The 27996-nt window shown below is 39.5% G+C and overlaps 1 protein-coding gene across 2 annotated transcripts; it reads left to right on the top strand.

Annotated features, from left to right (window-relative positions):
- The first annotated feature begins 16 nt into the window (after positions 1-16).
- Positions 17-27104, top strand: drongo (Arf GTPase activating protein drongo). 2 transcript variants are annotated; one of them, XM_071597971.1, is made up of 11 exons: positions 17-280; positions 470-563; positions 656-762; positions 1386-1575; positions 4692-4911; positions 6326-6388; positions 14588-14836; positions 15997-16275; positions 20895-21017; positions 23867-24099; positions 25822-27104. In XM_071597971.1, exons 1-11 carry the CDS (start codon positions 117-119, stop codon positions 25870-25872), a joined length of 1773 nt encoding a protein of 590 aa, XP_071454072.1. In that variant the 5' UTR covers positions 17-116; the 3' UTR covers positions 25873-27104. The 2 variants fall into 2 exon arrangements, with proteins under 2 accessions (XP_071454072.1, XP_071454073.1); XM_071597972.1 differs by lacking the exon at positions 6326-6388 and having other exon boundaries at positions 18-280.
- The last annotated feature ends 892 nt before the right edge of the window (positions 27105-27996 follow it).

The raw sequence follows: 27996 nt of genomic DNA, 5'->3' as shown, positions 1-27996 counted from the left end.
AGACTTCTGAAATACGTCATTGGAGGAAATTTGGAAATATGCTGGAATGTCTTGCCTAGTTACGTTTCGCAGTTCGTTTTACGCCTGCTGCTTGTGCTGACATCACATTGGAAAACATGGCTTCCGCTAGGAAGAAACAGGACGAGAAACACCTCAAAATATTACGAGAATTAGTGTCTCTATCTGGGAATAAACAATGTTTCGATTGCCACCAAAGAGGTCCTACATACGTAAATATGACAATAGGCTCATTCGTGTGCACTTCTTGCTCGGGAATGCTGTGAGTCACCTAGTTTGAAGTTACTAGTTCTTAGTATAGTTACTAGAACTTTTAATGTTTATCCAATGGCTTTCTTGCCCGTATGATTTGTGGAAGTCAAGGACATAGATGGTATACTAAGTATAGTCGTGAATGAACTTTCGATAAATCCTATTTATATTTCCATTCTAAGAAATGTTTTTATTTTAGACGAGGTTTGACACCACCCCATCGGGTGAAGTCCATTTCTATGGCAAGTTTTACACCAGAAGAAATAGAATTAATAAAGTCAAAAGGAAATGAGGTATGTATTTCCTGGCCATATGTGATATTCATTGATATTTGCCGACATATGCTGGCGTGCCCTATATATTACCTGAAATGTTCGTTTCGTAGTACTGCAAGCATATTTGGCTTGGATTGTACGAACCTTCCCACCAGCAAGAGGCCAAAGATGAACAGCAAATTAAAGACTTTATGGTTGCAAAGTACGAGAAGCGAAGGCAAGTACAAGTTCACATTACTGTTCACCTCGGATTATCAAGTTTCATGACATCATAATATTGAGTTTGATAATTGTATTTACACGGTGGAAAATTCGTTTTAAAATTGTCTACCTGCTGATTGGAGCTTAAAAGTAAATGGAGTATATTTTATGCAGCATACATCATCGTGCGCCTATTTAGTGAAGTCCCAAGCCGAACATTTATCCTTTTTTTACCCTTCTATTCATGTTATCAGTTACTGCTAAAAAAGTCCCCTTTTCATGCCATAAGGCTACGCTTTCTTGTACCAAAGGTACATATGCTCTTTTGAATTGAATGTGATCAATGAATACTTTCATGTTCGAGCAAATAGCATTTTCGTTGATTTATGACCAAGGATATTTGTTCCCGGAAATACCATTTGCGTCATACTCACAGCATTATTAGGGTGTTACATGAATGATTAAGGTAGGAAAGAGTGAATGCCAAGAGATTCGTGTGCATTCAGAGTAAGTTTTTAAAAATATGTGATTCGTAAAATTGTTTATCTTAAAATACCATTCACTGTTATTGGCTTTTCCATTTGTTAAGCTCCTATTGAAGTTCTATGTTAATGCTTGTATTTTACCGTTCATTCTTAGATATTACCTTGAGCCATCTCAGGCGGCCGTGATATCCAGTAAAAAGAATGGACCAACCTCGCCTCCACCTGCATCCCCAGTCGTCTCCAAGTCCAGTCCTCTCGTCCATTCCGGTGTATCTCAACCGAGCAAACCATTGTCCCGTCAGCTTAGGCCAGGAGTTTGGTCGATTGTTTTAGGACAACATCCGGTGAGCAATGTATATTTTTGGAAATAGTAGTTGTGATTACCTGCTCTTATCCATGCATAGTATACTTGTGCAAGGTAAAGAATGCCCGTTTAATATACCAATATCATCGTAGAACAGTCCATCAGATCACTCACCGAATGTTAGGTTAGGAATTTTAAAATGGATTTTACTGCCCCTTTCAAGGCTGGCTCAGCAGTTTGTCTCTGTTTAAGTATATAATTTATTTTTACAATGATTAACGGGCCATTGCCCTATTTACATCATTATGCAAACATTTTTCAGACATGTAGTATTTGCACTTAATCCAATCTACCATTTAGTCCTCACAAATGTCGGAAGTTTTTGCCTCCAAACTCACCTGCATGAAAAATAAACATTTAAATCTCTCTAGACACCGTAAGCCTATGAATAATATGGGATACAACAAGATGAGGAAAGCTCATTGAACTTGGTCAATCGACTGACTTGATAAGGTCTTGTGATCTGATCTGTGTGTTGTCTCTCTCCAGCAGCAAGTGGCTATCTCCTTGCTTTTGAGACACTTGAATATTTTAAAGGTATCCATAAGTTTTTATTAAATACGTTTCTCTGCTCCCTACTCATTCATCTTTACTTTGATTAATCATTTCAGTTTGTATTAAATTTCCAGACAAGCAATATTTATTGTTTTCCTTTATTGAGTGAGTCATATATCTATCTACCTGCTTGAGCTCTTTGATGAGTTGATGGGCATCAATATCATATTCCTATGCTTTACACCCGATTTATTTTACTCTAAAAATATGGTCAATCATGGGCCCACTACTCCTGCCTCCTGCTTGATATGTGGGTCGATCAATAAGTCTCAAGGAACAAATAGAAAACCAAATTATTTTGGGTTGATTTGGCTTTATTTTTCTGACAATCTCCATTTGGCTCGATACACTTTTCCCAGTGTTTCTCCAATTTTTTCAAGCCATCCTCTTAAGTGGAACCGAGCGAACCATTGTCCCGTCAGCTTAGGCCAGCTGTTTGGTCGATTGTTTTGGGACAACGTTGAAGGGAAGGTCCTCCAAATGAGCTTCTGTGTTGGTGATGATCTTGTTCGACGTGAATCATTTTCCGTTCAAACAATTTTTTCAAGTTTGGAAATTAAAAAAAGTCACTGGAGGCTTAATCTAGTGTATATTTATTTATTTAGCCTTAGTCTGAAAACAGCACTCTTTGGCCTTTACATCGGAATATTATCAGTAAAAACAATGGAGACAATTACAAACACCCAAGCCCTGGGCGGAGGAAAACCCACCCATGCGGGAATCGAACCCACGACCTATGGATTGGCTGATGAGGACATTACTCTGCTGCCACCAAGGCCGGTGAATATGGCGGATGTTGTAATAATTAGAATTATTAATTCCATAATTTTCACCATTAAAACTGCGAGTGTTTGCATCCGTGCATTCTCTTGGTGGAAGAGAATTTTTTTCTTTGACAAATAAAGATGCTCTTTTCTTGATTTCTTGGTTCAACCAGCACTACAGCTATGCATAATACTCTCCATTTTTCATGTGTACTTTTTGCGAGCAGTCAATGTGGATGATTTCGTTCACATCCCAAAAACCATGGGCATCAACCTTGTCAGCTGATTTCACGTCCTCTCCTTCTTTGGAGCTGGGTTGCTTTTAGAAACCCACTGTTTTGAGTGTTCCTTTGTCCCTGGAGTGTAGTAGTGTGTCCATGTTTCATCAACAGTTTTTTTATTTGATGCAAAAACTCTCGTCAATCATTTTGGTGCAAGTCACTCTCTCTGGATGTCCCAAATGATGCTCATAATTTGTCGATATGCAGCCACATTCAAACTCAATTTACCCATTTGTGACTGTCTCAAACACTGGTAGATGTACCATGAACTTCATCCAACTCTGCATCGTTTACTTCAGTGCTAAGCCTTTTAAATAGAAGTGTTTAGTCACCACATTAAACTCATTTTGTTCATTTATCTAAATGCCCAAAAGTTTGTTGCTTCAGCCGACTATAAAAATGAAACCATGGGATGGGCATAGCTGAATCTTCAACAGCAGTCTACTGAGAGATAAGGCTTACTAAAAACAAACCTTTTCCAAAACTATGACCACTTCCTCATGGATTTTCTAAGGAATCATTGTATGAGCCACGTATTAGTCTATAGTACTTTCTGGAGCCATTGGTTAATATTGCTAAAATTCTAATTCTATGCATAGAAGAGAGGACCCTTGATTATTGTCTTTTCAATGCAATCTACCCTTTCGTATGTATGTAGAAGGCATTTAATTTCTCCAGTGATCAGGGATTGTCTCTTCTTTCCATATTTTTGTAATCAGAGCATGTAATCATTGAAATAAGTGCTCTTCACCTGATTTGTTCACTTCAGAGAGTATTTCTTTTCTTCTGGGTGCTCTTTTATTCTTTGGGCCTTCATTGTACTTCTGGCCTATTTTAGTGTTGAGGATCCTATTCTTTCTTCCATATCAGAAATGTTGGGCTCATGTCATGCCTGCTGTCTGCCTCCTCTTTGGTCCCAAATAGAGTTTGTCTTTTGAATATTTTGAGTGTTGTGAAGCTCAATTCTGATTTGATAGAGCTAATGGTTATGTTAGATGGGGACAAGGGAGAGTTAATGTTTTGAAAAGGTGGAAGGGGTGAGCAAAATTCAAGAGTAGCCTCTCTTTTAATTTAAGAAAGGACCCTTTGAGAGAGATTTGTGCAAAATGAGTGCCAGGAAATTAGCCAAGGCAGGTTTGACTTCGGATATGCTTTTACGCTGCTAGGCTTTGGATATTTTCATGCGTAGCATTAGAACGTTTGAAACATCCAAGTGGTTTGACATCTTCTGACACACAAAATGATTGCCACAATGTGGGTGTTAGGGATCACGCCAGATATCCGCTCTCAGAGGTAATATGGCGACAGAATCACCAATTTACTTTGCCACATGGTTTTTAGTTCATAGTGCCCAAGTAGTGTTTTTGTGGTGTACATTTTTTAATGATTGTTTTAAATCTTTAAACCTGGTTTCTGATGTAAACCAATGCCTAGAGTAAAGGTGTGCGATATGTCATTTACCCAAATTAATGTGTGTGTGTGTGTGGGTCAAGCAGACGAGCAGCTCAACGGACAACATCCACAGTGCTTTAAACAACTTGGACAATAAATCGTCGAATGCTGCCTGGTTGAGAGATTTTGGTGCTAAGGACCCGTTTTCCACGTCCACGCCGTCCCTTGCCACAACGGGCACCTCTGCATCTGGTGCATCTGCAGCCACTCCCCAGCAACCCTCTTTTGCCAACTTTGAAAACAACCCAATCTTCAGCTCTCAAAGTAAGTACACGCTTTGATACTTCCATCGGTGGTTTAACTTTCAAAGTCAATTTGGCGTGGTCTTTACAAATTATTATAATCCATTGGATTCAATCACTGACGTGGCCAAAAAAGTGAATTGTACCAAGGTTGTGGTTTTTAAGTGCTCTTGTGTTGGAGAATGATAGTGTCAAATTCACTGGTCTCGGGTCTTTTAAACAAAGCCACCCTTGTTGTCCTTGATCACTTCTCTGTTGATAACACAAAATGATGATGATGAGGGGTTGGGCGCAGTGCTTGGCTCACTGATGGGCACGCTGGCCTCATGTCATCCCCGTATTTTCACGTATTGAAGAGCACTCAACCGAACGAAGGGCTTGCAGTCTTCATGTGGTTGTTTGATGAGAGGTTTTTGTGTTGCTGGGCTCTTGTGCCATAAAGCAGCTGATTTTTGGCCCCTATTCTACTCTTCATTGTTGAGGATGCTCAATCAACATTTTGCTCAAAAGGCAGGATGAATGAAGAAATACCTTAGTGAGTATCACTTGAATTAACTTTGGATTTTTTAATGACTTTTTTTTTAATCCTATTTTCTTTCTATGGTTGCCAATAGCTTGTCCTAAGTGGAAGCTGACCCTGAGATCATCAATAAAGTTAAAGATGAGAGTAATAGATTAAGACTAAAGATATGTATTATATTTTATTTAAGGAATGAGAATACAATAAATTTCACATTGGTAGTTGTCAGAATTCAAGTGGTTTTGTCATATTGTGAACTGGTTTGACTAGTATGAATTTTGCAACTCTTAATTTTGTGACTTTTTGCAATGCTTAAAATAATGGGCTCACTTGTGCAATTCTGGGGTTCATGTTTTTAAGCTCATAAACGATAATTTCATGTTGGCCAATTTGTCTCCAAACCTTTAACCGATAACGTACTGGCTTCCCACCCTGAGGGCGCGGGTTCAAATCCCGGCGGTGTTGAATATTTTTCAGAGGTATCCTGATCCCTACTTGAGGTGCTTTGTGGAGGGCACTTTGAGTGAGTACGCCGTCCGTCGGATGGGACGTTAAACTGCGGACCCCTTGGCGCCTTTCGTAAAGAGTAGGCTAATGCCGACGCCGGGTTTCTCTCCACCCTTCATCCTTTCCTGTCCATCCCCTATGGCGCAAATGACCTCAGTAGTCGGTCGCCTCCCCTAAATACTGCTACTACCTTTAACCGAACAGTTGGGGGTGGTGATGAGTGTAGCGCAGGTAACAGATTTCTGTTCTCCGTGGATATTTGAGTGTAACTGTTGAATGACAGATTCTGTTAATTTATTTTGTACTTGATTATGGTGAGGGTCGACATATAAAGGTGTTAAAAATGTGCGGGAGTGGATATGGATGTTCTCTCTGCAGAAGTCTGATTTCTACCATTTGTTATTCGCAGCCTTTCAGAGTGTGTCAGTGAAAAGTGAATCTGTCCATCCAAGATATAACACCAACAGATGGAGTGAGTGCTGAATGATTTGAAGTTGTTCTATATTCCAGTTTATATGTTCTGATGCTTTATCTTCTTAAATGCCTTTTGTAGCTTCCTTATGCTAGCAATAGGTTGATGCTTCTGCTCACTTGTAGTTAGAGCTATAGTCATTTTAATTTTCATTATATTATTTATCATATATTTAACACTAGATACATTGAAGTTGGTAAGAAGGCCTTCCTTCATCGTACGTTATATTCTTTATATCTATTCTGCCTGCTCCGTAGATATGACTCAGTACATGTTGTAAATGTTATTTTCTTCCGTTTCATTGTTTTTGTTCTGGGTTTTATTGATCTTGAAGTCAGGTGTTGAGAGTGCTGCACCAGTAAATTCATTTCTTCTTCCTGGGGCTTCCACTGCAGGGGTTATGCCAGATCACGCTGGTCTTCTCTCCAGAGAAGCAATCAGCAGACGTCTCTTCAAAGAGGTGTGCCCTCTCATTGGATTTTAACTGGTCGATTGATGCTTTTAGTTTTGAACCTGCTTTATTTTTGGTCCACAAGAGTTATCTGAAGGGTTTTGCTAATGATCCTCAGCGATGGGTATGCCTGCCCCCATGGCTCATTCACTATATTTGAGTCTCATGTATTGGGCTTGAGGTTCAAGGGAGAAAGAAAAATGAGAGACTATTCTGATTTTGTCAGTTCATTTTTTCAGTGTGATATCTTTGACATGTGCATGAGCTTAAGGCAGGGTGACACATCATCAGAAGTGGGGAAGCTCATTGAATTTACCACCTCGTTTACCCCAAAAAGTCTCTTTGTGATTGAGACGTGTATTTTGGAATTAATCTTTGATTTTCCTTCATTTGTTGTTGCGACATGGAAAGACACCAGAATCGTGTTGGAAAACCCCAAACTTGATCGCCCCTTTGAAATTGTGTCATGGGGCATCATACTGATGCAATGCAGATGAGGGAGCGTTTGCTTTGGGAAACCAACTCCGGGCTGAGAGCCAAGAGAGTATATGCAATCGGGCTACGCTCTTCGATGCTCTCTCCTGGCTGTCAAACGGCCATGCTGAATGTGCTCTCCAGCCTCCTTTTTCCATCTGGATTCCATCCCACTCATTTGCTAGGGTTATAGGAATTGAGATGGTGCTGTGGGTAACGTACTGGCTTCTCATCCCGAAGACCCAGGTTCAAATCCTGGAGGTGGCCGGATTTTTCAGTGGTATCCCGATCCCCTCTTTGTGGAGAGCATTTCAAGTATTGAAAGCCGTAGACTAAGTGGAACTTGGACCCATGGACACCTTTCATTGTGAGCAAGTTAATGCCAATCATGGTTTTCCCTCCATCCTTCCTCCATTCCCTAAATATCCTTCCCCCTGCCAAATGTCTCACCCATCCCCCCAATTCCAAAAATGACCTTGGCTGCTGGTCACCTCCCCACCGATAACTGCTATTACTATTAGAGGTTGAATCCGGCTGCCCATGTGGGAGAAAATGATTGTCTGCTGCTGGAAAAGTAATACCAAAGAAGAGAATGCAAAAATCTTCCATTTTCCATGGTTTTTTGAGGGAAAGTTGATCATTAGTTCACAGATGACTGTCAAATTAATACTCTATGCTTACCTGGAATCAATTTTAAATTATTAACTTAACCTCCCAGCAGCAGCCATGTGTGTGCCTCATTGCTCTTCCCCAAAGCCAGCACGCATGAATTTATGGGCTGCTCTCTGAGCCACGGTCGGCATTCCATTTGGGTTCTCATGTCCCATGCATTGCTGGGTTGCTGCTGGGTCATTGCGATCAGACCAGCCAGGTGAGCATCACTCAAAAAATTTGTCGCCCTTCTCTACCTCATTGATCCGACTGCTTTAGGGTGGAGCACTTTGATGGATTCTCATTTCTCCCAAATGGGCTGGAGAATTCCTTCAGTGTGCCGCCCTACGTATCACTCTGAACTACTGAATACTATCAAGCTGGACTGTGCTTCCATTCACTAAAGTTTGTTTTTGAAACCACTCACCATTTTCAGCTGCCCCCAAAATGGTCTGTGGTGCATGAAATATTGACACCCCCCTCACGCAATGCTGAATAATTGTCTCTTGGCCTCTGGTGCTCTCGCATACGCCTCACTTGAGAGATTCTCTGGGGCTGAGCTAGGCTGGATCCATTTTCTTTGAGGGTATGCATTGGTGAACACAAATCAACCGCAAGCAGAGCCGTAAAACTACTTCGTCCTATCGCCCAAAACTCATTAGTGTACATTTGAAATGGTTTCTGTGATAAATTCAAGCATGAGCAATAATTTCCATTTTTGTGCCGTTTGCAGTGAAATGTGTGCTATTCATCACAAAATTACGATTGGAGGTGGGAATGGGCAATTTTTGAAGTTGAATGGATGGGTTGGAGCAGGAGTGATTGTGGTGGAGGTGACCCACAAGAGGTCAGGGATGGAACGACGGCGCGTGAAACGAGATGTGAATGTGTGACTTAGTCGAAAGAATCGTGGAGGGAATCGTGAAGATGGAGCGATTTTCCATTTAAACGTCGGGCCCTTTGGAGTGTTGACTACCCGTAGAGGGTGGGGGGGAATGGCTCGAAGGGAAGGGAGTGTGCCTTTGTAACGAATGGGTGAGTGGGGATTCTGATGCCAGCAAAAACTCAAGCAAGACTGATGAGGATTGATTTGATTTGTGGAAATCACTATTATCATGTCTTGCATGCAATATTTCCACACTTCCTCAAATCACTAGTCGTTGGAGATTTTTGAGTTTTTTCGAAGGGGACCTGAATTGTTGACTACATTTTACCACACATTGATGAAATTGGAAAGATAAATATTAGTGGTGATCCTCTGGATGTAAGAATACTATTAACAAATTTGAGCGCACAAGCTGTGACTTTGACAGAGTAATCCGAGGCATGCTTAACAGTTGTTGGCTCGTGGTCAGCTTTTCTGTAGGTGCATGAAATGGAAACGAGGACTTCCCGACCAATTTTTACCCCAAATATACTCAAATTAGAGCTGCTGAAGCTAATTGCAGTAAGTTAGGTATACCATAGTTAATGATTCACTGCGTTTGCCACAGTTTTTTCTAAAAAATCCTTTTTCTTACTGCCACCTTCTACCAAAGTACTCAACAATACTTAGGACTTGACTACAATCATGGCAATTGTATGGCATGTATTGTTGGTGATTTTTGGTTTCTTCAGTGTCATCTTTTGGCAACTGGTCTCATAAAAACTATGGTAACCTTGGTGTCGACACGTGAATGGGGAGAAAGGGAAGGTTCTCCCCTATTTGCTATTGAAGATGGTTGTTGTTTAGATTCATTCATTCAAGTTTGAAATTGTGCTGAATTGTTTAAATTTAAGTATACAATTCAGAACATATTGAAATGAAATGAATTAATTGACTTTGTAATTCCAGACACTTTTACTTACAAAGTCAATTATTTAATTTCATTGCAATGTTATGGAAATTCCATAAAGTTACGCCTGAGACAACAAATTTTAAAATTCAGAAAATAAGTAGTCTTTTTAAGAATTACTTCTTTCTAGCATTCTCACTTAGTTGTCCATAAAGCTACTCTGTTAGTGATCTTGCTTTATTTATTTCCAAAGAAACTGCGGGAGACACCGCATCAGCAACTTTTAACGGAGTCATCCGCTAATGTGCATTTCAATGCAACGATTTCAGAGTGTAAAAATCATTCGCCTTGACTGGGATTCGAACCTAGATCCCTCAATATCCGGTCGAGTGCTTTAGCCAGTTAAGCTTTGAAGGCGTCCTCTCAAACTCTGAAATTTTGGGGCTTTTAAAGGAACTAGATGTTATGACGAAATACCGTACACACAATGTCACAGGCGTTCGTAGTCGTACCTCGTACGTCGCGCCACTTTCCACGAGGTTAAAGCCAACTTTTAAACACTTAGGCTGTTTATACCTTGACAAATTTCCAAAGAAACCTTCTTTGGAAAGTTTCTATGGAAATATGCCAAGGTATAAACAGCCTAAGTGTTTAAAAGTTGGCTTTAACCTCGTGGAAAGTGGCCGTCGCATACGACTACGAATGCCTGCGACATTGTATGAGAATAGCCTATGCTCAGGCATATTTAACACATATAGGGAATTGAAGTCAGAAAACTGTAGAAATACATTAAGGGTTGAAAACATGGAATGTAGAGTTTTTATGGGTCAATTTTTATAATATATGTTGGTTTGGCCACGTGATTTCATGGGATCAGTAGTGTTAGTTCCCACTCCCTAAAATGGATAGGCCTGTGGGAAGATGATGGAACAATTAATTTTGATTTTCCACAGTTTAAAGTTCTCAGGATCATCATTAAGAGAATGGAGATTGGATCAAGCTAATTTATTTTTATATATACTTTTAATGCCTAAGATTTTTATGTACATTTTAATACATTAATAATATACGTGTGTTATAAAAAATTCCTTTATGTTGTTATCTCTTCTGAGCTTTTAGGAAAAAAATATGAATTTAAAATTTAGTTATTTTTTTAAATTTGAAGTTTTACATTTAGATTAGAAAATTTGTTCTTAATATTTTTTAATATTCTTAATTGTGTAAGCATTACTTTCTTATGCAACTACTTAGCTTGCATAAAAATTTTAATGCATTTGTCATTTTTTAAATAGTTAAATTGAACGTACCGAAATGCCTGCTCAAGCCCCAGACCATGTAATTTAACAATCGCAGTTATGTTCTTTGCAACATGCACCATGAAGACCTTTCTTCCATTTATTACGTATTGTATGGCTAATTCTATGCTTGTCCTTCCCTGGTTCACTCTTTTTGCTGCACACACAACAATCCTCCTTTATTTATGCAACATTTTTTTATGGCCTCTTCTCTTTTCTGAAACGTCCTCCCCATTTCCCACTTTGGTTATTTTTCTCAAGGAGCCATTCATTTCCAAGATCTTCAACAATGCTATTAGCATTAGCAGGGATTTCCTCAGATGATAAGTTTTCTCTATAAGTTATATAGCTGTTGAGGATCATTTGTGAAAATATGTTGAAGCATATTTTTTTCCAATATTTCACCCTCCGCCTCTCATCAAGATATGTGGACAACATCACATCAGATATGTCGATTCCACCCTTGTAATCATTTAATGATTGTCTAATTGATGGTTTCGTTAACAATTTCTTCTTATCTCTACGTTTGAGTGACTGTTTACTTCTTTCTGCTCTGGAATTGGAGGATAATAAGAAAACTGGAAAATGTTGAGATTTCCTCTTGCACGCAGCAACAGCAAGAATTAGCACCTTGGTGGAAATACCTCTTCACTACTACAGCCAATTTTTCTAACGTTATATTTTTCCATTTACATGAATGAGATTCCAGAGATTGATATGCACACGACATGAGAAGTTGTTTCTTTCGCCAGTGTTTGAAAAGAGCATCAGTAAAAAATGGATAGAAGTAACTAATCAGAGCTGCAGTAGAAGGGGGCACGCATGGTTTGGTCCTGGTAGCTCTGGATGCACACGTTGGGATTTGGGAGCGTTATATTTGTTCTCAAATACTTCCAGACATCTTCCCAGGAATCTGCTATTAATTCTCTTCTATCCAAATCTCTAAATGGGGAATTCTAAAAGGAAGATATTCTTCGTATTTTTGCTGAAGTGAGCCCTTCAGGATGAATAATTGGATCATCACTGCCTGATGAGCTAATATCTTCATCATCAGTGTCCAATGAAAACTGGCTCTCATTGTTAGATGATTCGAAAAGCAAATTTTTGATAGTCTCATTTTTTAAAAGCTTCGCCATTATAGCTTACAGAGCTAAAAATATCCCAGAGATATGAGGAACATGATGCATAACAATAACATACACATTCTAATGTGCTAAATGATTAAGTGAAGATAGTAAAAACATTGGTGGAGCTCTAGGAAAACATAATTAATAAAGGAATATCATACCTTTTATTGCTGGCAATCCTTTACAGATTAATAAAAGTCTAAAATAACTTGTCAAAGAAAAGAACTTACTATTATGATCTTTCCTAAGCAACACGAAAAGGGCTACTGAGTATGAGCCCATGTCATAGCGAAGATAAAATGTTTAATTTCCATTGGGATAAATAATCATGAGAGCCGTTGGGAAAGTGTTAAGGACAAGAGGGGTGAGGTAAATGGCACTACATAGATGACTTAATAGTAATACAAAGACAAGCTTGTAAGTATTACAGGGACGAATGCTAAAGTGTAAACTTGTATAAAAACTTATGTCGAAAGGGAATCTGTTACGCAGGGAAAGCAGATATGCTACCCTGCAGGAAACTCTAGATGCTCTTCTAACCGAAATTTGAACGTACTATATTACATTTTCATGGTGGCAATTCATCAAAAACAGTAAGAAAGCATGACAGATACTCAAACAATGTCTACAAAAGCTATGCGATGCACAGAAAAGTAAAGGTGTGAGTTGAGAACACCAGGCTGCTGATAGATCGGCCTGCGGCATTTTTTGCACATACCCCATGGGCCGATAGATTGACCCGCTGGCACTGAAATGGTTGAGCCGTAAATGCTATATAGATTTTGAAACGAATTACCATGCAGACTTGTGACAAAGTTATCATAGTGGTGTATGGTGTATATTGCACCACAATCTATGCAGTTAAAGCCAAAGTTTATGCACAAAAATGCCTGGACAGTTGGTGTATCGGAGAAACCCACTGTTGTTCCTCTTATGGCATTTCTTGCAGGTTCCTAAATTCAGTGGAATATCCAGTTGATTTTCTGCCCCAAAATGTTATTATTTTCGCAAGAAAATTGATTTTAGTTCTGTAATTTAAGATTTTCTGTGTAATACTTCTATATTTTATGCATGTCTGTTTTATTTTTCTCTTGTGTAAAGAATTTAGCCATTTTGTATGAGGTAGACAGCATATGCTATTATTATTACACATTAGCGTTCTTTTACTACATTTGTTTTCTTTTGTTAAAAGCCCAGCTCAGCACCCTCAGTTTGTCTGTAGCACTGTAGTGTTGTAATTAGTTGTTGAACAGATAGTAGTTATTGAGTTGAATGCAAATAATGACAATTTCTCCTGGGGCTGTTATAATTAGTGTTGAATTGTTTTAATTAGATCAGATTAGATTGACCCTACAACGAGCTCCCTGAGAATGATGTAGTGTATGGCTGAGTATATCACCGAAGGGTAGATAATCCCAATAATGTTGCCCTGGACACAAAGTGAACAGTAAATTTAATCTTAAAATTTGGCTGGAAGTGAAATCTTTCATACTATTTGATATGTTTAAATTTCAATGCATATTTTTTGTTGAAATGAACTTTGAATTAACAGTAATCAGTTGATCATGATGGGAAGTTGCTGAGCGCAAAAATATTCTCAAACCCAGGAAGTACTGTTTCTTGTAAATGTAATCATTAATTTTTTCTATTAAAATTTTACCATTATTAATATTTTTCAAATGCATTGTGATTTTTACACCAAAGTAATTGGATTTGATGTGGGAAGTCCTCCACGTGGTAGTTAAAATGTGCTTCCGAAAGCAGACATACTTTGGTAAGAAAGGAAGGAACTATTGATTAATGACCACGTTTTTTATGCAGGGTGTTCTTTTAAAGGTCGACTTCCTTGTTGCAATCATGGGGTTGGCTAAATTCAAAATTATTTCTAAAACTGAAATGCCTTTTAAGCTTAATTAATATCAAATGCTTCCTCCAAGTCAAGACTGAGGCACTCTCTAATGGAAATTGTGTAGTTTCTTCTATTTTAAATGTATCGAATCACTTGGGAACCCATTTCTCTTTCATAAAATTTCTTGACCAATTTTATTTGTATTGTAAAAGTGATTTTTAATTTTGGATACTCGTATGAACCATGCCAATATCCCTCTCCACTCAATTGAAATTTGCTTGTATTCGTGGTCAGTTACTTCTCTAAAAGTTACCCTGACTATCAAATAGTATTTATTTTTTAAAATAACTGAGCTTTGAGATTCTTTGTCCAGTTACTTTTCTCATGACATTCGAAAGGTAGCGAGGGACGGTTTAGTTGAACTCCACCAGCCCATAGAAGAGGCCCTTTTCTGTCCGACTTAAGCCCTTCCTCTGTGCCTCGACGTTGTCCGTGTGGTCGAGTGGCGCTCTTGTCATGGAGGGGATGGGTGCAGTTGAGTTGGGTGGTACGAGTGAGCTGTCTTGTGTTGTTGCAGGCATGCCCTCTCCGGCAGCCTTGACGTCGATGGGGAATGCTGCCTCCTCTCCGTTCCAAGGGGCGGCCCTCTCTGGGGCGTCGTCGATGGGGGGCCTGAGTGGCAGTGCACCCCCCTCGGAGGATCGATATGCTGCCCTCAAGGATCTTGACAGCTTGATGAAGGGCGGTGGGGGGGGGAGCGTGGGCAGCCTGGAGAATGGAGGCAGTGGTGGCGGAGGCAGCAGCAGCCAGCCCGACTGGGCGCTGGGTGAGCAAAGCGGAGAATGTGTGTGACAGAGAGACCCTCAATAATCCAAGTGGAAATTATTATGGAAGAGAATTTGAAACAAATACAAAGTGTGTCTAGAAATAATCCAGCCATACAATTTATTGTGAAAAATAGCCTAAACTAGAACAATGAGGAGGCCTTAGTTGTCCCCTTCCAAGCACTCCCATTGGGACCTCACACACTTATCCATCGCAGCGTCTCCTCCACTTTTCAAAACAATCGACATAGTCCGTTTTTTCATCAGCTGCCTCATTGCATTCTCTTTTTTCTTGTCAATGTGAAGAATTTCGTGTTGCTCTTGGGGAATTTGGGGACTTGCTCGAAGCTGCAAACAATGACCCAGGTTTTCTAAAAAAAAGCCATAATCAGAGATGAGTCATGGGTGTACAGCTATGACCCTGGAACAAAATCCCAGTCTTCCCAACAGTCGGTTGACGAAATGAAAGGAGAATGCAATGACAAGGCAGCTGATGACCACCAATCCGATTAGAAGGACTATGTCAATTGTTTTGAATAGTGGGGGAGACGCTGGGATGAGTGTGTGAGGTCCCAAGGGGAGTACTTTGAAGGGGACAACTAGGGCCTCCTAATTGTTCCAGGGTGGCTATATTTCTCAAAATATTGCATGGCTGGATCCTTTTTCGGCAGACCTGGTATATTTGTGAATATTTACTACTAGGCCACTGATGAATCAGTTCAATTTAACAGTGAAAATTTGAGCAGCGAGTGTTGCCACTTTCTCAAGGGCAATAGATTTTAAATGTGGGTCACTGTTCCTCAAAGTTGTATTTTCTATCTAATTGCTGGTACTACTTTTTATTGTTTTTTTAATTAGCCCTCCTTTGCAATTTGAACGCTTGCTGGTACCTAAGGATGAATTTAATTGATAATTATTCAATCCCCCTTTGGTCGACTTACACTGGGTGTATAAGGCAAATTATGGAAGGAAGAACTGTTTAGAACTATAAAATCAAATTTTGTCAGTGCTCATCATTGTGGACTGTTAACTAGTTAACATATCAGCAGTATGTGATTTTGAATAATTTTAAAGCTGTGCTGCCATGTATTCTGTCTCCCTCACTTTAGTGCAGTTGCCCCTGCAATGCCACAATGATTGTTCTCCCTTGTTCCACATGCAGCGCCATCGTCACACTCCCTTTGGTCATCCCCCCCTCAGCCGAGGAACACGGCTGCTGGCACCATCTATGGGGGTGGTGGTGCGTTTGGCTCCCCTCCCACGTCGTCCCCGTTGGGTGTGGGCACCCAGCAGCAGGCAGCCCTCTTCCAAGGGGGTGCTGCTCTTGTTGGCGCACCAGCAATGGAGGGCGGTACCGCCACTTCCAATGGCATGACCAGTGGTGCATTTCCTCCTGTCGCTGGTACAGCATTTGCCAGTGCCACGTCAAACCCATTTACCGGTATGTGTTCACCTTCGCACTGTCCTTTTCATCCTTCGCAATGTGTCTAGAATTGTGTATGTTTACACTCGGTGCTCCTTAATCAAAATTGGCTTGTACTAGTGATGTGTGAATCATGCATTTTGCCTTGAAATGGAATAGATTAAATTATTGAGTTCTCCAATGACATTTTGATTCCAAATTATTTTTAAATGTGTCTTAGGAATTGAAAGCAAGTGCAGTTAACTCTCAATTATCCACACTATTTTCTCTCTTCCTGATACCTCAAAATTTTATTTAAGGGAGAATTATAAAGATAATTAAGTGCTCGAAAAATTTAATGTACTCTATGTAAAGTGCAAGTTTAGATTACCTGGACTTTCTTAAAAGCTTTTAATGATGCCAAATCAAAAGTGGTCAATAGTATTTAATGTTTGAATTTAATCATTTTTGTGCTATCTTTACTTACGTATTATTGTTTCCCTCACATTCATTAGCCCTGATAATTCCATAGTCTCCTTTGAAGCTAGCAAATAAGTAGTTTTACGAAGCAGCAAATAAGTTATCAATTGACTGCATTGCATAATTTTTATCACTATCATATGACGAATGTGAATCTACATTAGCGATCCTATTTAAAATTCATCCCTTACCAGTCATTTGTTTTTTTCCTGGCTACATGATTGGTTTATTTTTTGGAGGGAAATACGTTCTGCTATTCTCTTAGTTCTGTGTTATTGTAAGTCCATCCTTATAAAAATGGCTGAAAGAGGGAAAAGATGGATTTTCCATTTCTAAAAACCTGGACTTAATGACCCAGGATGAAGAAAGGAGAGTTTCTGTGCATATCCATTTAGATCTCGACAATATTTATCACGTTTTTCAAGTAAATGGTTTTTCGATTATCTGTGCTTCATCATGCATTCATGCAGCATGGATAATTTTGAGAGTGTACAGGAGGCAAAATTTGGGAAAATTGATTATTTAACTTCATTGCAATGGAAACATAGTCTCAGTAAAAGTGCTGTGGCAAACCATTGTATTTTCCATTCTTCCATTAGTAAAATTCAATTGAATATAAATTCTTTCCATGTTGATAAAAATGTTTCTAGCTTATTGTGTACTTCTCTCTCCCAGTAAACTCGTCTACAATATTTTAAGCTTTCTCTCCCTAGATTGGAAGCTGGCACCACTCAAGCCACTGTCCAAGATAGTCTCATTTTTCTTAAGCAGTCACCAACCACCAGCGCAAATAGTAGCACAGCAGTGTGAGAATAAGTCAAAAAACAAGCATGAATCATTTTTGGGAACAAGTCTCTCTATAGTTTGTGGGCGTTTAGGTATTTTTGGGGCAGGTGGCGTCGATGTAGTGCCTAACGGCTGTCAAGCGTACACATGCCCTTGACCTGGAAGGGAAAGGAGAAGATGGAGAGAGACTTTGATTGCTTAAACCTGTCGGTGCATGACGCACACCTGAATTCCCAGATATGGCCACCAGAAAAGAGGGTGAATGTCTGATGTGAGTGCAGGCCCCTCACTGCTCGTACCTCTCCGCCCACCTCCCAAGTCCCCAGTATAATTGAGTCGAACCCTCCCTTACAGTGCAGCACGATAGATCCAGAGGTCAAGGGTTCGATTCCCGCCCGGGTGGGTTTCCCTCCATCTAGGGCCTGGGTGATTGCAACTGTCTTCAATGGACATACGTGTAGGGGTTAGGTGGAAGAAGGGACTATTAAGTCTCAATTCGTCTCAATAAACTTGATAAATCAATCAATCAATCAATCACCCCTGAAGCCCTATGGTCGATTGTCGCCAGGGGCTGGAGTAGGGAAGAAATTCTCATCCTCCCAAGGAATGCCTCCCGAGAAGGCCTTCAGAGGATCCTAAGGGTCCCGGCAAGGCATACCTCACTCTCATCTATGACAGTAATTACAGAGAAAAGAGTTGTCATTAAAAATCCCACCTGTGAAAGAACCTTAGGTGGCTTCAGTGCATATTTGGGGGCTCATCAGAAAGAAGTTTTTTAAAGAGACGATGATTGCTGTTTTTCCTGGTGTGCTTCTGCCAGAGAAACCTTTAATCATTGGAAAATTTTTGGCACCTCCATTGAGGGAACTCCATTGAGAATGGACAAAGTTAGTTGCTCTTGATTTGTGTTAAAGGAAGGGTTTAAGCACTAACGCATTCCCATGCATTTTTATTTTATATTCTGGCTGTCGCCGGCAATTTGTTCAATTTCATTTGCCATTTTTATATTTGTGGTTTTGTAGAAAAGTATCATTTTGTGCATCTGCCATCTAGTTGCCAAGTTTAATTTTCTTGTTCCTGTGATTGATTTTGAGGTTTCCTGTTGTTCACTCTTCATTTTTCTACCCCACAATTAGTTGTTATCTTTAAATAGAGGAATTTTCTTCAGAGACAATTTTTACTCGAAGTTTTAATGTTGAAGTCGAAGTTTTAATGGTATTTCCTCAATTTAAACCTGAAAAGTATTGATTTACTCCAATATGTTTTCCATTGAGTGCGATAATGGGAATCTCACCATTTCCCAGGCTGGTGAGGGGATTCAGTTTTGAGGCTGAGTTTTTTCGCTGCCACTGTTGTTGGGGTAAATTATCAGTCCAATAGAATGGACTCGCGATGAATGGAGGGACGTGAAAACATGTGCACGAGAGGATGTGTGATCTATTTGCTGTGCGTTATGGGTACTTGATTTGATTAATAATAATAAATGTTTATTTGTCTGGTGAACAACTGATGAAAAGCATTAGTTGTACGCAATGCAAGTCTTCATCACTTGTATGAGATGTTTTGCTGTCAAAAAGGTTTACAAGTGGTACTCATTTTCAAATTTTACTTTGGATTCAAAATACATAAAGCCGATGCAGTAGGTGTCACTTTTTGATTTGATTATTATTCATCTTGCAATGCAAAACTCAGTCAAGCTATTTTCTCTGACATGATATACGTGGTCTGCCCAATAAATGCACGATCTAGAGCAATCTAGCGGCCATGACGCAGACTACAGCCCCGTCCACTAGTGGCGCTAGTTGCCCGAGACCCAATGAGCCGTCCGTGCTTGGCGGATCGTCGAGCAGTGCGTATGGTACGCCAGTTATGTTAGTTATTATTGTCCTTGTTTTTACTGTCTGTCGAAAATGGAAATTGACGAAATCATGGAGCAACGAATCAACATCAAGGTTTTGGTGAAGCGCAGTAAAAGTTATCAAGAAATTACTGAAATGTTGACAACTGTTTACGGTGGTAATGCTCTGAATAAAACGTCCATTTTCAAGTGGTTTAATCATTTTAAGGATGGCCGACAATGGATGATGCAAGGCTGGGACGACCTTCAGCCACATGTGTTGACGACAACATTGATTGTGTGCGGTCCCTTGCCCTTACCGATCGTCGAAAAATTGTCCAAATGGTAGCTGATGAACTAAGTTTATGAAAATTAACTGTGCACACTATTTTAACCGAACATGATGGATGGATCATTCACCATGAGAATACACTTGCACGTTCAGCATTGATTGTTCGCCGTTGCTTCTGGCAAAAAATTCAATCACCACCCTCCTTATTTTCAAGATCTTGCCCCCTGCGACTTCTTCCTATTCTCAAAATGCAAAAATGTAACGAGGGTACATCACTGGGAAGATGTGAAAGACACAATAAAGCAAAGAACGATAGGGTTAATATCATATAGTGGAGATTTGAGGGTACTTGGATCACAATGTGAGAAGTGGTCATTGTAGTAGACTTGGATTTTCTGAACCTATGTTGAGAAGCGGACAGCAAATGGTAGGGTTCAAAGTATGACACGTGTCAGCTGTTTGCAAATTTTTTATAAAGATATTCCCTTGTTAATTCAATGGAGATGTTGATTAATAGGGATTCATGCGATATTTGTGCTTTGCCTTCAAAGATCATAGAAGTCTGCCTATGCTAAGAGTGTCAGGGCAAACTCAAAAGTTTCAGGGATTTATTGAGTAGGAATAATAAGTGATATTCGTAATTACATTAAACCATTTTTAAGACATTACCAGGAATAATGAGTAAATGGAAGCTTATGATTTGGGTGATTTATTAATGATGTTGATCAATTCTAATTCGGAATTTGGAAATTAATGTAATACACTTATTAGACATGTAAGGAAATGAATAGTTTGTTGGATTGATTGGCTTTACCTGTATTTGATGAGGTTTGATTGATTGGCTTTACCTGTATTTGATGAGGTTTGATTGATTGGCTTTACCGGTATTATGATTTCAATTGGTACCGTATTTATTTTTTAGTTCTCACCAGGGGTTTGATTTGAATACTGATATCACCTAAAGACATTCTCGGAGGTGAAGTTCATCCAGAACCTGTGGAACAGCTCTTTCATGGTACCATTGCGAGTGATAATATGTAGGTGACTATCAGTGTCTGAGCAGGTCATGTCCCCATCACCCCGTTGGTATTCAGTCCGTGTTATCCCATTTGTGTATTAAGCCGTGAGGGGTGGGAGGCGAGGGTCTGGGCAAAGCGTCTTGAGGGGAGGCATTCCCAGGGGAGCGCAATGCATTAAATTAAGTTTGTCTGCAGTTCCTCGTTGTGTGGTCGCTTGTATCTGAAACGAAGGTGACATTCGCAGGGGGTGGTGCTCTGCCTGTGGATTCAAATTCTCCGTGGGTGCCTTGCACAGCCGCCGCACCTACCACTGTGCCTGCCCCGGCAGTTGCACTAAATCCTTTCCAAGTCCCAAGGACATCTTTTGGTACGTGCCCAAGTACTGTTGTTTCCTGTTTTTCTTTCTGCTTTGCATCCACTTGCCACTCTAACATGCCGTTACTTGCTGACTCACCCATTTATATGTGCATTGTATAATTACATTTGTATGCTGATGCGGGAAATAATTTCTTTGGATATATACAGGGTCGCACCCAAAAGTGGTAGGACTGATTTTTTTACAAGAATTTTATTGACGATATACTTACATCGACTTAATAATCTTCAAAGTATGCTCCTTGAGCTGCTACACACTTAGTATAACGTTGCTCCCATTCCCCGTCCGCCCGCTGGAAATTTTCTTTGGGGATGCCGTTGATGACCCTCGTCGAAGCCTCTTGAACGGCCTTTATCGAGTCAAAACGTCATCCCTTGAGCTATCTTTTCATCAATGGGAAGAAGAAGAAGTCCTGTGGTGCCATATCGGGAGAATAGGGCGGGTGCGGCAACGTGGCAATGCCGTATTTGGCCAGGAGCTGTCTGACGACGAGCGTGCCATGGCAGAATTTTCGGCACCATCTTGGCGCACACCTTGCGCATGGCCAAATCCTGTGAAATCATGCGTTAGACGTTGGATGCAGACAGACCCAACTGGTCTGCAATTTCTCCACTGGTTAAGCGCCGGTCTGTGTTCAGCAGTGTCCTCACTCTGTCCACATTCGTGTCGGTTCTTGCCGTCGACGGCCGTCCGGAGCGATGGTCGTCTTCAACGAGCTCCCTACCCTCTTTAAACAACTTGTGCCACTCAAATACTGTGGAACGGCTTAAGGCAGTGTCCCCATAAGCCTGCTTGATCATATCGAGGGTCTCAGTTGCCATCTTCCCGAGTTTCGCACAAAATTTCACGGAATAACGTTGCTCTAAATTCAGATTGATTTTGTTTTTCGACGTGGACAAAAAACTTGCTTCACTAAAACCGGTGTCCTGACTCAACGACAGCCCGCAGGCGACTGAGGTTGGTGTAGGTCTGTTGCTAAGAGCCTCCTCCACCTTACTCTGCCAGGCAGACCCCCCTCCACCGCTCCGTTCGCGACAGAGAAAATCAGTCCTACCACTTTTGGGTGCGACCCTGTATTTGGATAATTTTCCAATAGTCAATGTTAACATTGCAATAATATAACAGCACATGTACTAGTGTATTATAGTGCTCTGCACATACCTCCTAGTGGTGGGGTATGGTATGGACAACAGTGTGCTGGCCATCGAGGTACATGCCTGGAGAAGGGAGGCTGGCTAGATTGGAATATTGAAAGCAGGCCTGAATTTACCTTTTCCTAGGCTTCACTTCACTTGTGGCATGCTGCCTAAAGCATGCCAAACTAACCTCTGGAGTGAGTAGCCGTTGTCAGTGAATACTGTTCAGGGCATAGGAAGTGCCAAGGCTGGTGACCTTGCGTGCCCTATCTTTCATCACTGAGAGCGAGTTGAACAAATGAATGCAACAGTTGAGGTCATGACGGCTGGCATTGGCCTAGTGGTATTACCAGACAGATCCAGGATCAGGGAGGCAAATCAGTCTGACGGTATGCAAACCACGAAGATTGTGGATCCTGTTATCAGCAGTACACTGTGGTATCTTGTTAAAATTACTCTCTGACACCTTAAAGTCATTCATTAACCAAATGATGTATTTTAAGGAGTGGTTTCACGGAAATGCTATTAGCTCATGGAAGAGGAACCTAGTTTAAATGAAAAGTCATTAGCTTCAGGAAATCACATTGTCATTATAATTTCCATGATGATACTGAAGTATGTAGTAAGTAAATTTGGTTGTTAAAATCAATGAAATTTAACATAATAGTCATTCTTTAATATTTCGTGATTAAAATTCAAATATCTCTCATGTCTTTGTGAACTGCATCACAGTTTGCACTTGTATTCTTTGTATTGGACTACATTTTAAGATTCCAAAAAGGTTATCAGGTTGGTAGTATTTAAAACCTAATTACATTGAATTTATCTGGTTGAGCTATGGGTGCACATCAAATTCCATGGCAAGGGCGCAATGGTGGTGCAGCATAAAGAGATATTTCAGTTTGTATCTCAAGACGTCAAGTGTCTCATATATCAGTATGTATACATGGTATTGGAAAGTGACGGGAACATTCATGGGAAGAGTGTGTAAAGTGACACGTGTGGAAGGAAGTCGTTGGGAGAGAATCGGATGGCGGGAGGGAGAGGAGGGTAGGGCATGCGGAGGCTGTTGTTGACTCGAAAGGCACTTGGAGGAGACAAAGAAGTGTCAGTCGAGGGCAGGACTGGAGACGAGGGCATTGTACCTTTTGGTTTAGGAAGAACACTTCATAGCCACATTTCCCGTTCCAAAATTTTCTCTGCTTTAGATATAACGCACGTGAAATAGTCCCGAGAGATGGGCATGCCATGTGCCAAAATGAATATTGATGGTTGGAATGCGATAGCTGTGCATGGGAAGGAAGGTGAGCTGCTGAGTGAAACATTTGCAAGACGGATGGATGTTCTGTGTGTGAGTGAGGCAAGTGGTGTTGATGGTGTTTCAATTGGTAGAAATGGCATCCGCCTCCATGGGCAGGGGTTAATATAGGATTCTCAGCAGTCAGCATGTAGGCTTGATTTGGAATGAGAAATCAGCCAAGATGCATGCAAGCAACGCTGCTACTCGTTTTAAGGCTGTTAAGGTTGTGATTTCTTTGTGCACATTTTGTAATGATTAAACATTGCTTCCTGTTGCCAGTACTAACTTATATCAACACTTATGTTATTTTCAGAATGGCATCCCCAATCAGGATGAATGCCATGTGCAGCACACTTGGTTTTACCGTTGTGTGTTGGTAATTTTCAACTGCATTGACTTTCTAGATGGATCAGTGGGTGGCCAAGTAGCTTGGGGTGGGTTGGCGGGTTCAGCATCACCAGCAGTCCATGCAAATGCAAACGGCCAGCATCCTGTTGGGGCTGCGCCAGCTGGTGCCAATGGGACAGCCTTCCAGTCCAACCAGCCCTTTTATGGTTCACCAGTCGACTCATCTTTTTTGCCTGCTTATTCGGCATCGAAGGGGGGTTGGCCAGCGATGATGGGAAATCCATTTCTGGTGAGTGCACCGCGGCTTACTCGGGTGCTGCATTCCCCCATGCCCCTTGCTTTGCTCTGGTGTCAAGTCATTATTGCTCACGTGTCAGTTTGGAGATTGAAGCATTTGGGATAAGTGTCCTTTTTGGATTTATTGCTGTGCGATAATCTGAATAGCATGGATCAGCAAGTGATTGTTGGCATGGGGTGGGGGTGGGATCCCCTGGCTCTTCAGACCACTTGGTCCATGGCGCTGACCCACGTTTAATCGGCTTGCCACATGACAGACAGACTTGAGACAAGAGCACCACGTTAAAGGTCAGGTGGTGACCCCTCCAATATTGCTCGAGTTCAGTGATTTGGTGGTAACCTGAATCAGCAGTTAGATATGTGGATCCAAAGTGATTGTCATTACTATGCTTAGCTGTTGTTTGGCCTTTGAATGTCTCTGATGTAGTTAGTTGGCTGCTCACGTAGAAAAATAGATAATTGATCACTCTTTGAAATGATGTATATATCATAGAAAATAAATGGTTCTTTTCTGTTTCTAAAAAATTGGAGGCCTTACTTTTGAGATTACTCTCGTATTATAAGGAAATTCCCTTGCTTTCAGCTTAGTCTCAAATAAAATTCATCCAAACGTTGCTTAACAAGTATTATTTGCAAATGCTATATCTGTGATGAATGCAAAAGTTATTTTATTACCGGTCTATCAAAATGTCACCTTACATGTATTTCTTCGTTATGATTGTGTAACTATTTTGTAATTGCTGCATGCCGGCTTCCGGTAGGGTCACAGGTAGTCCATGCAGCTGGGAAAAATCAATAAAATTCTGCTGGGGACAGGGTTTTATCACAAGGAACCTTTGGTTTAAACTTCAGCGTAAAAATTAAAAATTTGTAGAGAATTCCAAAAAATGTAGGGGATTTGTAGAAATAGCAATTAGTCTATGTTATGTTTAGGTACGGATTAAGGAGCAGCATGATTAATTCACAGTTTCCCAGGAGTGAAAATGGATTAAGCTCATAATTTAGTACTAATGGAGTGTAACAGCATTGACTGGTACAATTAAGAGGAGTACCACGGGACAGTGGGAATATTTGAGTAAGTTTGGATAGGTAGCTGGTACAGTAGATGAAAAATGAGAATGTATAGAAAACTGTGCAAGATACTACAGGAACAATGGCTGGGAAAAGTAAACCATGTATTAAAAATGAGATGATTATGCAGATAAACAAGAGGAGGAGATGAAAGAATGTATTAGGACTATAAAACTATAAGTTTGATTTTGCATACAGCTGAAGTGGTTCTTGGGATCATCAATAAAAGGATGGAGAGATGGCAGATGAACGAAGTGGGGAGAGAAAAATATTAGGAATGCTTAATGTGATGGGGGAGGGGGATGTATTAAATAATGTGGAGTTGAAGAATGATTTATTGTATTGTTTGGTATTCCAATGTTTAGGAGTGCATTGAGTAGAGCTTAGTAGTGTAGTTGTGGTATCTCTTGTGCCCATTGCAAACCTAATATAAGCGGTTGGCAACCATTAATGATAAAATGATGCATGTTGCAGTTGTGTTTATTTAAAATTAGAGTTTGTGTTATCAAGCCTATGCATTGTTGTTCCTGTTGTGATGATGTGTTTAGTGTATGTTGAAACTTGTGTGCTTCACTTGCACATTGAATTTGAGTCAGGGTATTCTTCTGAGTGGAAAGTTGAAACTGTGGCTTAATCTTTTCAGGTTGGTTCCAGGCCACAAGCTCCCACCCATTCCAGCAACCCATTCTTGTGAGTTAATGGATGATTATCACTTACACTTGGAAGTGAGTTTTAATGGCTCTTTGAGCTTAATGATGGTGGCCTTGATTGAAGAATTAGTGTATTTTATCCAGTTATCAATCACAAGACATATACGAGTCCATCTGATTTGTGATGGTGAAAATAGGAAATGAAACAAAGAAGCAATGCAAGATCTTATGAAGAAACTGTTAACCAAATTATCTCCATGTAGAATAATAGTATGTGAAAATTGTATAATAATTTTAACACTTGAGAGAGAGAGAGATTTTTAATCTCACAAAATACTGAGTTTTCTGCATTTTACCAAAATGTTTTGACCCTCGAGGCATGGATTTGGGTATTTTATGTCCAAAATAAATGATTGAAACCATTTGGAAGACTTAAAGATGACTATGCAAACAGTAATGGGAAAATTGGTTAGTTGAGTACAGATTCACTTGATGAAGTGTGAGGTAGTTGAGGAGTGCAATGTGATGCAGTTCTTCAAATGTCTTAAAATGATTGCTGCAGGAATTTAATTTCCAGATGAGCCTTTGTTAGACCAAAGATAATGTTTGTTGTTGCATAGTTGTGATTCCTGCCAAGGAGACTTGAACATGTTCTGTAAGAGTCGTCAAGTTGTTTGTAGGCACATACACTGTAGTTGAATATAAGTGATCTGTTAATATTTTTCATCAATTATGAGAGCTTGTTTCATTGGTTGATCATGGACACTTGTGAAATTGCAATTCTCAGACGAGGCCTACTCGCTGGGCTGAGTGGCTGGCTAAATGATGATTTTGGAAAAAATATTGCATGAATGAGATAAAAATGAACAAAGCTACATCTAATGAACTCTAATGCACCTTTATTATAAACAATTTAGCCATATGATCAAGTATTTAATGTTTGATTTTTCTCTGTGCATTCAAATTTAATTTTTATTTTAACTCTGGTATGTTGCATTTTAGTTAATCTGTGCATTTGAGAAATAGTGGCTTTTAAGCATTGTATAAAACTTGTAAATGTCTTTTACTAATTATTGTTATTATATTATTTTTCTCCTAGGACTATTAGAAGACTAAAATCATTTACTCCTGCTTGAAAAGTAGAATTCATTATATTTAAATAATTTTGCATGTAACTTTGGGTTCCACGAGTAGTTGAGTAAATGGTTTTGACAGTAAAGGGTTTGTTTATGTTAATAAATCCTCCATAATGGATGGAATGAATGCAGAGACAAAATTCTGTGATATCTTATTCCAATAAGTCAACCATATTGAGCAGTCTAATCAATGAAAGAGGGTGTGCTTTTGTTCCTAATGAATATGCAGTGGACATTTCATAAGGAAGTGTGTGGATTTATAGCATGGCTTGTATTTTATAACTACATTTTTTAAATAATTGACACCCTTGCCTTATAAAAGGCATACATGTCTATTGGTTGGCATGATTATGCTTAGAAATTGAAGCAATTTTGCCAAATATTTATTTTGCCTCTGTTGCGTGTATATTACAAATATGAATTGTAAAAATGTCATCAGAATTTGTATCAGAATGGACTCGAGCCAATTGATAACTCTTCTCTAAAAGCATGTGTGTATATATATATATATATGTGCACAAATATTTTTCTTTTAAAGATGTTACTCAAAAGGGTGTTACAAAAATATTTTTTTACCTGAATTGATTTAAAATATGCAGGGTTTTTGTGTACATATTGCTGTGATATTAATTTCGACTAAAAGATCAAGTATCATTTTTTTTAACCAAATGCTAATGTCAAAAACAGCCGAGTTTGCTAATGATCATTTCACTCAGCACTATATTAAATTCACATTCTTTGGTGTGCCTGTGGCATTGTTTTATTGTTTGTATTAAATAATAATAATATATATATATATATTATATATATATATATATATATATATATATATATATATATATATATATATATATTTATATATATATATATATATATATATATATATATATATATATATATATATATATATTTATATATATATATATATATATATATATATATATATTTTTTTTTTTTTTAAATTTATATATATACATGTATATATTGAAAAGTATTACCTTTTATTTTTAGTCTGGGCAACAATACTCAAAA

Source organism: Hetaerina americana, unplaced genomic scaffold (genome assembly GCF_022747635.1).
Source record: "Hetaerina americana unplaced genomic scaffold, ioHetAmer1.1.p SCAF_9, whole genome shotgun sequence".
In the NCBI taxonomy this organism is placed as follows: domain Eukaryota; kingdom Metazoa; phylum Arthropoda; class Insecta; order Odonata; family Calopterygidae; genus Hetaerina; species Hetaerina americana.
The sequence above is the reverse complement of the archived record's forward strand: the minus strand, read 5'-3'. Positions and strand labels throughout refer to the sequence as shown.

Bases quoted from the DNA above. Each gene is read 5' to 3' on its own strand.
- drongo (XM_071597971.1), top strand. From the start codon at position 117: ATGGCTTCCGCTAGGAAGAAACAGGACGAGAAACACCTCAAAATATTA. The intron at 564-655 runs GTATGTATTTCC...TTCGTTTCGTAG, and splicing joins TAAAGTCAAAAGGAAATGAG to TACTGCAAGCATATTTGGCT. The intron at 16,276-20,894 runs GTATGTGTTCAC...TGACATTCGCAG, and splicing joins CACGTCAAACCCATTTACCG to GGGGTGGTGCTCTGCCTGTG.